The 13,094-nt window shown below is 28.0% G+C and overlaps 2 protein-coding genes across 3 annotated transcripts; one reads left to right on the forward strand and one right to left on the reverse strand.

Moving 5' to 3' along the window:
• Nucleotides 1-4,252: 4,252 nt before the first annotated feature.
• LOC123299011 (39S ribosomal protein L14, mitochondrial) lies at nt 4,253-5,047 on the forward strand. The gene is made up of 3 exons (XM_044881139.1): nt 4,253-4,352; nt 4,422-4,650; nt 4,712-5,047. Exons 2-3 carry the CDS (start codon nt 4,431-4,433, stop codon nt 4,963-4,965), a joined length of 474 nt encoding a protein of 157 aa, XP_044737074.1. The 5' UTR covers nt 4,253-4,352; nt 4,422-4,430; the 3' UTR covers nt 4,966-5,047.
• Nucleotides 5,048-6,424: 1,377 nt separating this feature from the next.
• LOC123299012 (40S ribosomal protein S19a) lies at nt 6,425-7,323 on the reverse strand. 2 transcript variants are annotated; one of them, XM_044881140.1, is made up of 3 exons: nt 7,200-7,323; nt 6,931-7,001; nt 6,425-6,871 (listed from the first exon to the last, which is right to left on the reverse strand). In XM_044881140.1, the coding sequence occupies exons 2-3, from the start codon at nt 6,999-7,001 to the stop codon at nt 6,484-6,486; spliced, it is 459 nt and encodes a 152-aa protein (XP_044737075.1). In that variant the 5' UTR covers nt 7,200-7,323; the 3' UTR covers nt 6,425-6,483. The 2 variants fall into 2 exon arrangements, with proteins under 2 accessions (XP_044737075.1, XP_044737076.1); XM_044881141.1 differs by lacking the exon at nt 7,200-7,323 and adding an exon at nt 7,121-7,145.
• Between the last annotated feature and the right edge of the window lie 5,771 nt (nt 7,324-13,094).

Consider the following 13,094-nt stretch of genomic DNA (forward strand, 5'->3'; position numbering starts at 1 on the left):
AAGCAAAATAATTGTTTATTAATCAAATCTTCATGTTTGCAAACGTCGAACATCACCGAGAAACCTCATGAGATCTAAATCAAAGTGTTTGTAGCCAATGACAACAAAAAAATCGAATGCTATTGTTTTTGCAAAGCGGGCGCGGGAAGCAAGTGCAAGCATGTTTTTGCGACATTGCGCGACAACTGACGCCTGTAGATCTTGTTTTCGCACACTGGGGAACACCACAACGTTTTTCATTTTTGATAATTTCCATCTCAACAACAAAAACATTCAGCACTTGTGTAGCTGTCAAAACTCAAAATCCTCTATAATAGTTTCACTAATCCTCGCTGCGCGGCGCCACCGTATCTTGCGATCGCGAATACCTGCGCTTGAAACTTTTCAATTATTCTTAAAGACGATAAGCTTTATTTTTTCCAAATGATTATTAGTATGGAAATTTTCTTTAACTTTTTCAAAATAAATCGTAAAAATAACTATTTTGAATTATTCTTGCTTTTCATTATAAAATTACGATTCACTTTTGTTTCATACACAATGATTGATATATATATTAGCACTGCAGGCTTCAAGGGCCCATGGCTTCAATTTTTTTATGAATTGTCTTCTATTTTTTCCTATTCATTGCCTCTTCTTTCCAGTTCTTAATTCCGATCTGTTGGAGATCCTCAATCGTGGCTACAATAAAACTTCATTTCGGCCGCCCACTTTTTAGTTTCCTGCCCTCTGCTTCGGTAATAATTTTTTTCGGAATTATTTTATCCGACGTCCGACAAATGTGCCCCAGCCATCCTACACGCCGTGCTTTGATAACATTAACAATGTTGGGGTCCCTATACATTGCATAAACTTACTCATTTGTCCTTCTTCTCCAAAGCCCAAATTGATCTTTTACACTTTCATAAATTTTTCTTAAGACTTTCTTCTTCCAAATCAGTAGTTTATTAGCCACTATCGTGTTCATAGCCCACGTTTCCGACCCATAAAGTACCGTCGGCCTAATCATTGTTTTGTAAATCCGGGCCTTCACTGATCTTGATACCACTGAAGGCCCGGATTTACAATGATTGATAACCAATTAAAAATAAATGAAAACATCTCCTATCAAACTTATTACTTTCTATACAAAAAAACAAAGACTGGTCTTTCGCTTAAGACATGATGAAAAGCCCTATTGTACAAGACTTGCATGCACAAGTCAAACTGATCACTTACTTCTAGTCCGAGCACCAGCGGAACACATGCGTGCACCACATAATATTTGACATTTGTATTTATATCTTACATTATGATCATTTCTGTGAGCACTTAGGCACAACAATGTATTTAGTTATTTTAGTAATCACTTAGTTCGAATCCAGCAACAGTCATATAATTTTTAAAAAATTTATAAGAATATTAAGGAATAAAAACATTCTTTTGCAAGAAGCTTTTTTAAGGATGTTATAAAATTACGAGGTTTTTTCTTCATATCATCAATAATTATTTCTAAATTATTGCAATATTTATTATACAACTCAATCCCTTTGTACCTAGGACCATCTCTTACGATTTTCAATTTTGCAAAAGGGAGTTTCTTCTTGTTTGCATTTCGAGTAACATGGCCTGTATTTTTATTTTCTTTCTCTTTGAGGCATACTTTATTTTGATTTAGAAATTTAACAATATCAAAAATATAATATGCATACAGTGTTAGAAAATTAAATGTGATTGTCAAGTTTGCAGTTGGGAGGGATTCTTTTAAGGAGCAAGAAAAAAGATCATTTGTCGAAAATATTTATTTCAAATATTTTGATTTTCTGTTTACGTACATATAGGTAATATTAAAATGAATTTTAAATTAAAAACAAAATTATCAACTGTATGATGATAAAAGCTTCTCGCTTACGCCTGTCCCTTTTAGTTTTGTTGAGCTTATTTAATATGTTAATTTGAATTTTAGTGAAATAAAGACGCAAGTTCTTTATTTAATATTGTATTTAATGAACACATGTAATTACATAACTTTGTATTCTCAAGTTGAACAGAACATTTGATTGATTAATAATAATTGTATCAGAAAATAATATTTCATATCATGACTAAGAAACTAACAACACTATATATCCTCCATATTAGGTTATCGTTCATACACACTTATTATATATATGGGTGCTTTCTAAAGTTTACACAACAGTGCACACAAATACACTGAGCAAACTGTGCACACTGTGCAGAGCGAGTAATGGTTGAGTTTATTATTTCTAACAGGTTTATTAATTCTTCATTTCTAATAAATTTATTGGACTACCTTTATGATATTTGAAAATGTTTTTCCTTCATTATGAATCCGTTTATGTCTAACTAAACCACTTTGCCGAGTAAATGTTTTATTACAAATACCACATGAAAATGGTTTTAATCCGCTATGAATACGTTTATGAGCCACTAAATACCTTTGCCGAGTAAATGTTTTATTACAAATATCACATGAAAATGGTTTTATTCCGCTATGAGTAAGTTTGTGGGCCACTAAATAACTTTGCCGAGTAAATGTTTTATTACAAATATCACATATTTTTTCTTCGCTATGAATATATTTATGTGAAACTAAATTATGTCGAAGAGTAAATGTTTTATTACAAATATCACATGAAAATGGTTTTATTCCGCTATGAATACGTTTATGGGCCACTAAACTACTTTGCCGAGTAAATGTTTTATTACAAATATCACATGAAAATGGTTTTATTCCGCTATGAATAAGTTTATGGGCCACAAAACTACTTTGCCGAGTAAATGTTTTATTACAAATATCGCATGAAAATAGTTTTTTTTCGCTATGAATACGTTTATGTATCACTAAACTACTTTGCCGAGTAAATGTTTTATTACAAACATCACATGAAAATGGTTTTTCTCCGCTATGAATACGTTTATGTATCACTAAACTACTTTGCCGAGTAAATGTTTTATTACAAATATCACATGTAAATGATTTTTCTTCTAAAATAGGTTCATCTTTAATAATCAGTTCTGTATGTAATTCTTTTTCAAGTTTAATATTTTCGTAATTAATTGTGCACAATTGTTTATCGTTTTCAATTTCAACAAATTCTTTTTTTACACTTATAACACTATCAATATCACTGCTACTTTCTTCTGGTATTTCATTTTTAAATCGTCCAACTTCCATTGTAATTTTGTCATCTAATGTTTCATTTTTAATAATTAATTCTGTATGTAACTTATTTTCTTCTTTGATTAAAAAATGATTATTTTTATTATCAAATGAATTATTTGCCATTTTGTTAAGCTTTCTTTGTCACAAACAAGTTACTCATATTGCCATTGCGTCCGTCAAGCGGCATCAACCGACTTCAATTGGGATCTGACAAAAGGAGGCATGACACCTGGTTGTCAAAGTAGAAACTAGTTTCAAGTTACAGCTTTTAGTGTTGAGCATTGAAAAGTTTGTAGTTGATTACCTTTTGCAAGTTATAATTACAACAATAATAAATAATTGATAAAAATTAAATTATGGCGTCTTGAAAGTATTTACTTCAATTTAAAAGCATGAGAAGAGTAAAGTGTTGTGTGAAAAATTGCCAAAGTCGTTCCAATACGAATACAGGTCTGAGTTTTCATAATTTGCCTCAAGCAGGCAAATATTACATGCAAGTTGAAAATTATTTTGGTAATTTTGAGAAAATTGATGTCTTAAAATTATGGCAGAAAACACTGCAATTAAAAAATATCTTACCAAGTCAAAAAACGTGCTCACTTCATTTAAAAAAAAAATTATTATGTCTTATCAAGTAAGTACAATGTTTATAATGTATTATTTAACTAATATGTTTAAATCTAAAGAGATTACCGTGTTTTGACATCAAGAATACTTGAAGAGATATTTATTTATCTATATCGATTTGATGAGAATTTTCTTTTAAATTAGTTGTTTGTAAACAGTATGACGTTAAACTGAGCACATTCTCCTTACTTTTGACTTGATTTTTTCCACATTTAATCACTAGACCTGCTTTCAATAGTATTTCACCTTCAGTCAAATTACGATTACTCGGTTTTGTTTGCCCCCAACAACAAATTTCATTAATATTAATCATTCTCTTCTTGAAAAATTGCACAAAGGATATGTATTGCTATGTTATTTTTAAAATTTGTCACTTTATGTCAGCCATGTTGTTTTAACCCCGCCCATATGTCAGATCCCAATAGTAAATGAAAATTGCCCCAAACACATTCAATTTATCGAATCTACGGAACCCTAATAAATAAATAAATATAATAATTTCGTAAATCAGCATTTTCATGACATAACCAAATATATTTTATTAAAACTTAATTTTAAAGTATGTATAAAAGTTCTGTTTTAAAAGATTCAAACGAAATTAATTTGCAATTATCTTTTTTTCTTTTAGAAAGCAAAAATGTTACTAAATTCAATTTCGAAAATAAGTTCGAAAATTCTTATAACAACACAACAATTGGAAAAAAGATGTATACACAATACGGAAAATTTAAATCAAATAATAAAGTTAACTCGTTTACGAGTTGTTGATAATAGTGAAATTGGAAAACGAGCTATGGCCGAAGGAAAACCACCCCGATGTATTCATGTTTACAACAAAGTCGGAGTAGGATATATAGGTTTGTTTTTAAATCTTTTCAATATTCTTGTAAACGTTTTCTAATCGAATATGTTTTCTAGGTGATAAAGTATTAGTTGCGATCAAAGGACAAAAGAAAAAAGGTATTTTAGTAGGTTTAAAACAAAATCAAAAACCAAAAGTGCCGAAATTTGATAGTAACAATATTGTTTTAATTGACGATAATGGAACACCGTTGGGAACGAGGATTCATGTACCAATACCCACGATACTTCGAACTATTCTTAAAGAGAAAACACAAGCTAAAGGTGCTGATTATACTAAACTGTTAGCGATTTCAACACGATTTGTTTAGAATTATTTTATTTGTTAATCTTGTAAATAAAGTTAATTTATATCTGTTAGTTAATAAATTGGAATTTAATTTCATATTCATATCCGTTAGGTTACATTCTATGTTCATAACCCGAAATTCCTTCGATATCAACTTCACAGTTTTTACAATTTTTTAATTAATGACCCTATTTGAGTGATTAGAAATAATGCAGAAAATGAACCATCAAAAGAATCGCTCAAGTAATTTTGACTTGAATCCAATTTTTATACCATGCATATATGTAATATGCAAGGTATACTAAGTTTAGTCCCAAGTTTGTAACGCTTTAAAATATTGATGCTTCCAACAAAATTTTGGTATAGGTGTTCATAAAATCACCTAATTAGTCCATTTCCGGTTGTCCGTCCGTCTGTCTGTGGACACAATAATTCAAAAACGAAAAAAGATATCAATCTTAAATTTTTACAGCGTACTCAGGACGTAAAAAGTGAGGTCAAGTTCGTAAATGAGCAACATAGGTATATCTGACGACTAGTTGAGTATTTTATCAAGTGTCACCTGAAATTCTATATGCAGATTTAAATTTTTAGAAATCCGGGCGTATTTCAAGAGCCACTGATAACAACAAAAATTTTAGATTTCTCGGTAACTTTTTAAATGCACCTACCACCAATAAAACCCCAAAAATCAGGTCTAATATTAATCTCCACTTTTTCTTCTTTTTTTTTATATAGTCTGTCCCCAGATAGAGGTAACTATACTTGTAAATTTACTTATTTTGCATTTTAAGATAAAAAGTCATTCTTTATAAGAAGTTTTGCTCATTATGGAAAGTATGTAGGTAAGTTTATAAGTTGGCGAAATGTTACTCGCAATTAAAAATTACGATTCTACAAAATATCAAGAAGATCCGTGTACTTTAATTATAGCATCATTTTTTATTTGAACAAAAGCTGAAATTATAAAAAAACGTAAGAAAGAAAATAATAATAAATCAATTAACATGTACTATCCGAGTAATTTTTTGTGGACTAGTTTAGAAAATTTATTTTTTCGGATAAACATTCAATAAGAATGGAATTGTCAAAGTTGGAAAGATCTTCTGGATATTTTGAATAGTCATAATAGTTTATTTCGAGTAACTTTTTTTAGTAACATTTTGTCAACTTTTAAAAACGAAGGGTAATTTACCCCAAAAAAAAATAGTGATACCATATTTTTGGCTACCCTATAAATTAGTTAGAAGTTTTAAATATACCTACATACTTTTCATATTAAGCAAAACTTCTTATAAAGAATGACTTTTTTCTTAAAATGCAAAATAAGAAAATTTACCTCTATCCGGGGACACACTGTATATAGAATCTGTCTCAAGATCATTGACTTTGGGTAAGGCAATGAATTTGTTAATTATGGTGAAATTAATCACATCTGAAAATTTTTATTTTGTTTGATGATTTTTTAAAGAAAACAAAGATTAATTTTTAAAATTTTTTATTTTTTTATCTTAAATTACATAAAAAAACGAAAACCTTTTTATAAAACAAGTGTTTCTTGTTTCACTTTACGGCCTCGTGCTTTTATTTGTGCTGCAATACGATCTAAATCACGACGACCTTGTTGGGTAAGTTTACGACCACCATCTGGAGCTTTTTCAATGAGTTTCAATTGTTCTAATGATTGTAAAGCTTTACGGGCTACACTACCGGATGATCGGCAGAAATGGCTTGGGTGTGTTCCGTTACGTTTACGTCCACCGAAAATTTTGGTCACTGATCCAACACCAAGTGGAGAACGGATATACACATGACGTACCAAAGCAGCACAACGAACGTAATACCAATCGGGATCGTATGGGGCTAATTCCTTGAATTTACCAGTTTTGACAAGGTCTACCCATTCTGGTACACGCATTTTACCAGTTCTGTATCAAAAAACAAAAACTTAGATAAATGAATTTGGGAAAATAAGATTTGGACTTACTTTTTTAAGTGAGCGGCAAAAGCCTTCACAAATTTGTGTTGATCGACGTCTTTTAATGTTACTGAAGGCATCTGAAACAAGAAATTATAACCAAACTTTAATTTTAACACATTTACAACACTTTCAAAATTTTATTATCTACGAATACACTAATTTCTAAAATATTCGAATTAATTTTGGATAAATCTACCTTAATTTATTTTCTAATTATTATAAATTATTAAATAAATATTTAATAATTATTGAAAAATTATAAACACATGTGCTACCTTTCAGTATATTCAGCCGGAAAAGACCATTAAATGTAAACTTCACAAATGTGGTTATAGTTCCGACTACTGTGCTGCCATCTGAAATGCAGTTTAATTTTTGGTGGGAGATTTATGTAATTTGTATTTTTGTTTACACTTTGAAAAATATTTGGGCCTTTTTGAATAATATTTTTTATTATTTAGTTTCAAATTAAATTCTCAAGCAGCTATAGGTACCGAAAAATTAATACAAAAAATAAAAACTAGCTAATTATACAAAAAATTTGAAAAAACTTTTTTGAAATATTCTGAAATATACTCTTGGAAAATAAATGGCTGGGAAGAGTCTTTTTTAATATAATAAAATTGCCCGGTGTTGAATATTCAGTCTTAAAAACTTTATTTAATATTTGGATGCAGAGTTTCTGAAATATCGTAATATTTGGATCGATTTTAGTCCATATCTCAAAAACTATTCGACCAGTCATCAAATGTACCCGATTTTTGTATTTTTTGGGTCAAAATTACCTTATATACTAAGTTTTATCGAAATTGGAGACAACAAAAATTTTTCGATTTTTTGCAATTTTTCTAAGGGGTACCCCTTTGAAAAAATGCAGAAAAACGGAAAAAAAATTTTGTTTTGGAATTTGATGAAACTCGGTATATGGGGCAATTTTGATCCAAAAAGTATAAAAATCCGGTTAATTTAATGATTGGATGCAGAGTTACTGAGATATCGCAATATTTGGATCAATTTTAGTCCATATCTTAAAAACTACTCGACCAGTCGTCAAATGTACCTGATTTTTGTACTTTTGGGGTCAAAATTACCTTATATACTGAGTTTTATCGAAATTGGAAATAAAAACAATTTCTCGATTTTTTGCAATTTTTTTAAGAGGTACCCCTTTTTTTCTATTTACTTTTTTTTTTTACTTTTATTTCTATTGTAGGGGTACAATGAGGTACCCCTTTGAAAAAAACGAGAAAATCGTTAAAAAAAATTTTATGCAATTTGACGAAACTCAGTGGATGGGGTAATTTTGATCCAAAAAGTATAAAAATCAGATTAATTTAATGATTGGAACTATAGAAAGTTACAATGTCAGAGAGTATCATGAGCAAAACTTCATTTTCAAAATGGATAGAGTTCCCCACCAAAAAATTAAAATCCATAAAATTATGATTATGATCTTCTATTTGTCAAACCGTTTACTATTTGACGCTGGGAATTCTGGGGAAAGGATTATCAAAATAAATAAACATATTTTCCTCAAAATAATATTTGGATTTTTATTTCCTAGAAAAAATTGGTTATAATCGGTTATAACTTAATCAAACAAAAAAAATTAATCATATAGATTTAAAAAAAAAAAAATTGTATTTTTTGTAGTATTTCACTGTTTTTTTATTGATTAAAAAAATGAATCCTAAAATATTTTGAATAAAATAAAATGAATAATAATATTAATAATTAATAAAAATATTGGATGATATCTATATATTTGTGTTGACAAAAAAACTAAGGAAAATTCTTCTTACTAGGTGAAAAAAAATTATATAATATAAATGGGTGGATCATTTTAATCGATAAGTTGAAAAATCTTATAGAATATCTAAAGTACGAAACAATTTGGATTCAAATCGGGCATTGGTTGGATACGTCGAGTTTGAATTTGACCTTCAAGATCATCGTAATCATCACGGACTCGTTAATGACAAGAGATAGAAGAAAAATTTTTTTGTAAAAAAAGAAACGTCTTTTATTTGAAACATTTTCCTTTACAAAATTTTTCAACTTATCGATTAAAATGGTCCATCGTGTATAATTATGTAAAAAGGACATAAGAAGATAAATGGAAAAGGCGGGTTTCAATTATGGATGAAGATTATGCGAAATATGGGGATGATATTACTAATTAATATAATTACAATATATACAATTTGGTATACGAAAGAGCAAAAATAAAACATTTTTGGGAAAACAAATTTTTTTTTTTCATCTTTAACAAATCTTTTTCAGAATAAATTTTTTTTGGGTGAATTTTGAAACACTTTGTAGAAAATTTTATATTTTATTTAAAAAAAAATCCTGTTGAAATATCTACTTAGGAGACATACCAGGTGTTCTAAAACTATCGCATTAATAATTTACATCCTAGCAATTTACAAAGTATTTCTTTCAAAAGACACCAAAATATTTGACAGAGATTTCAGATGAAAAGTTTGTTATTCCCTATTCTGTTACTCTTTCGTAAACCAACAAAACTGTATTAATGTCGGGAAAACAAAATTTTCTATCTTTATAAATTAATTTTTAGAAAAATTACATAAATTTTGGTGACTTTTGACACACGTTGTACATGTACAAAATGTAAAACCCTGTATTAATTATCAATTATTAGGAAAATATAAAAATTTGTTGCACTTCTATTAACCCTTTAGAACGATTACTAGTGTGAAAATTTCTCATGCTTATTTTAAATCTTTTTTTTTTTTTTAATTTCAAATGGAATGTCCACTTGAAAATTTTTTTACCTTTCCAGGATAGTTAATACAAATTTAAAGTGACATTATCTATCCAGAACAGTTATAAAAGGAAGTAAATTTAATATACTATTCTTTCGTATGAATTAATATACTTTTACACGTAAACATATTGTAAACAAAATTTGAAATTTCGTTTTTAGCACTTGCGCAATAGCACGAGATACTCTCTCATCATAAGACGACCAATTTCTATACTTTAATCAAGCCTATGAATGAGACCCCCCTCCCAAACCTTCCAGAAGACCTACACCACTTCATATTATAAAACATAATTTTATCTACAGAATGTTTCAAAAATACACACAGCCGCAGCGTATTCCGCACATTTTTTTATTTTTATTTCCATGAATAATAATAATAAATCAATCTTATTAATAAATGTAACATATATTTCTTTTTTAAATGTATGTAATATTTCTTGATTTAAAATGATTTCTTCTTCATACAATGATAACATACTTTTTAAAAACATGGTACTTAAAAAATATATATATATATATTTATGATTTTTATTATTTTTGTATATATACAGATCCTGTGTTTTTAAATTATTTATTTTTTTTTTAAACATAATTAATTAATAAAAGACGTATTGTTTTTTTTATTTTGTTGATTTTTAAATTGGTTTTTAGAATTTTGATTAATTAATTAAAGAGGGGTGATTATTTGTTAATATTCGTTCAAAGAAATAATTTTATTGCTTATTAATAACTCGTCAAAAATAATCAAGTTTACGGCAGTCCGTTTTTAAATAAATATGTAATAATAATCGCATCGGACATTTCAGTGTTTTCTATTGAGAGGCATTCGAGCATTATCGGAACATTGCAGGCAATTTTTTTTTTTAAACTGGATGTTAAATGCTCATTGAATTTGACGCTAGGTCCAACGAAAAAAAGACAAATTTGTACGGGAAAGGAAAAACAATAGGGAGAAAAGACAAATTTTTATGAAAAGGGCCCCACACGAGGGGATGATTTACGAAGACTAAAAAAAACGGCGTCGTCTGATTTTTGTTTTCCGACAAGAATTGCATTGCCTAATGACTTTGACATGATTATTCCGATCCTGTTATACAGTTTATTGGGCCTTTGTCCTAAAATTTTTTAATTGCTTTAAAATACGTTCGTTATCGAGCAAAAACATGGTGTGAAATCAATTTTTGGATAACAATAACTACGAAAATATGAAGGATTTAAATTTACAAATAGAAAAAAAGGAAAATAACACTTGGTGGCGTCAGAAACTGCAATTGCCATAGAGACTACATATCAAAACTGGTTTTGGAAACTGAATTCTAATTTTACAAAGAAATTTTCGAAATATCATAATAACCTTGCTATATTTTGGAATAAAATCATCTAAAATATGCGATAATTGAAAAATATTTTTCTATAAGCCCTGTTTTTCAAATAAATTCCGAATTGTGGAGTTTTAAAAGCGTATTCACTTTTGGCAGTTAAATAAATTATTGATTTACAATACTGTAAATTATTTGTTTCATATTCTGTTAAAATAGGAACATTTATCCGGAAAAAAAATTATACAGATCAATTTTAAAATAACTGAAAATTACAACTTTGTGTCCCCAATAAATATAATTAATCAAAACTCTAAAAAATTTGTTATGTTCAAAAACATTCCAAAGAATTTCTCGTTTTATTGTTTTTCATTCTAGCAATTTTATTTTATTTGTTTTTAGGTCAAAGTAAATTATTTTATCACACATTTTGGAAAGATTTGTGTGGGAAAAATTAGTTCATTTTCTCATTAAAAAAAACATGCATACAAGTCAAAAATGCAAACCTACAAACTAAACATTTTTTTTTGATATTTTTTTACATAATTTTTTTCTTTTTGTAAATATTCTTTTTCTTTTTTTTTTAATTTAACGAAAAAAACAAACAATTTGGAGAAAATTCATGCATACATAAATGGTTTTCTCCATAAATAGAACAAACTTTTTCGTAACATAGGTTTAAAAAACAACTTTTTCGTTTTAAAATATTTTTTCCAAACTTAAAAATATTGCTTAACTAATTTTTTTTAACACTCAGTCTTTAATTCAAAATAAAAGTCTAAATTCTACTTCCATATTTTGTTCGAAAATAGATTTCGATTGTGTGTCGATTTTATGCAAAATTACAAGTATTACAAATTTTGAAGTATTAGAGGGAAAAGGATTAATTTTGACCTCAAAAAGGAGATCAAGAATTGTTTCTTTGGAATAGAAGCTCAATATTGTTTTGTATTGAAAAAAAAATTATAATTTGGCGTAAAAAGAATCTATGTTTGGTTTTTTACTATTTGCGTCATTTTCAATTTAAGCTATGACCTAAATCAAAATTAGAGGCAGCGTAGAATCGAGGTAAAGACGTCACATTCTAAAGGAGTTAAGGACATAAACACACGTCTCAACTTTGCTGCCAACACAGTAACCCTCTCTTAAGGCAGTCTGCCCAGAGAGCTATAGCGCAAATAAAATAAATCATACGTCATAATTGAGCGGGTTTTTTAAATAGTTAAAAAATATAAATTTTTTTTAAATAGTGGACAAGATACATTATGAAAATTAATTTTCATACAAAATCACACTTGTTTTATAAATCAAAAATAATCCACATTGACCCTTTCGCTGTACTTGCCAATATTTGCCAAGTTTGGACTAAACATGGTGCAGTAAGTCTGGTTTTAATATTATTAGGTAGGGTTGATAATGAACGCCAGTTTTTAGATGATTCCTTGATTCATTTCGATTTAAAAAAATTAAAATCGACAACAACTTCGACGAATCCATACGACTAGTCCACAATAAATCAAATTTTATATAAAAAAAATCTTTAAAACATTTTTGTAGAAACAAAAAAAATTTTCAGAGATTTAGTATTAAATAAGAAAATTAATTGCTATTTATTTTACGACGCAGGATCCATTTGCTTTACTTTCATAATCTTAACTTGTCTGTATATGTGCAGTGACCTATAGCGCAATAAATGAATCATACGTCATAATTGAGCGGGGTTATTTAAAATAATTAAATTTTCAATAATTTAAATGGTGGATAAGTCACATTATGAAAAACAATCTTCATACAAAATCACACTTGTTTTATAATCGAGAATAATCCACTTTGACCCGAAAAACGAAAACAAATTAATCAAATAAATAAATAAAAAAAAAAAGAAAACGAAACTCAATTGTTTTTTTTAACGAACATATCGACAATATTCGATTTTATTAATAAATTTTAATAAACTATAAACATAAACTATTTTATTATTTTATTTATAAATTGTTTACAAATTAAAAAAAAAAAAAAATAAAGAAAGGATGAAAATTATCATGATTACATTAGGGGAT

Source organism: Chrysoperla carnea, chromosome 4 (assembly GCF_905475395.1).
Source record: "Chrysoperla carnea chromosome 4, inChrCarn1.1, whole genome shotgun sequence".
NCBI lineage: Eukaryota > Metazoa > Arthropoda > Insecta > Neuroptera > Chrysopidae > Chrysoperla > Chrysoperla carnea.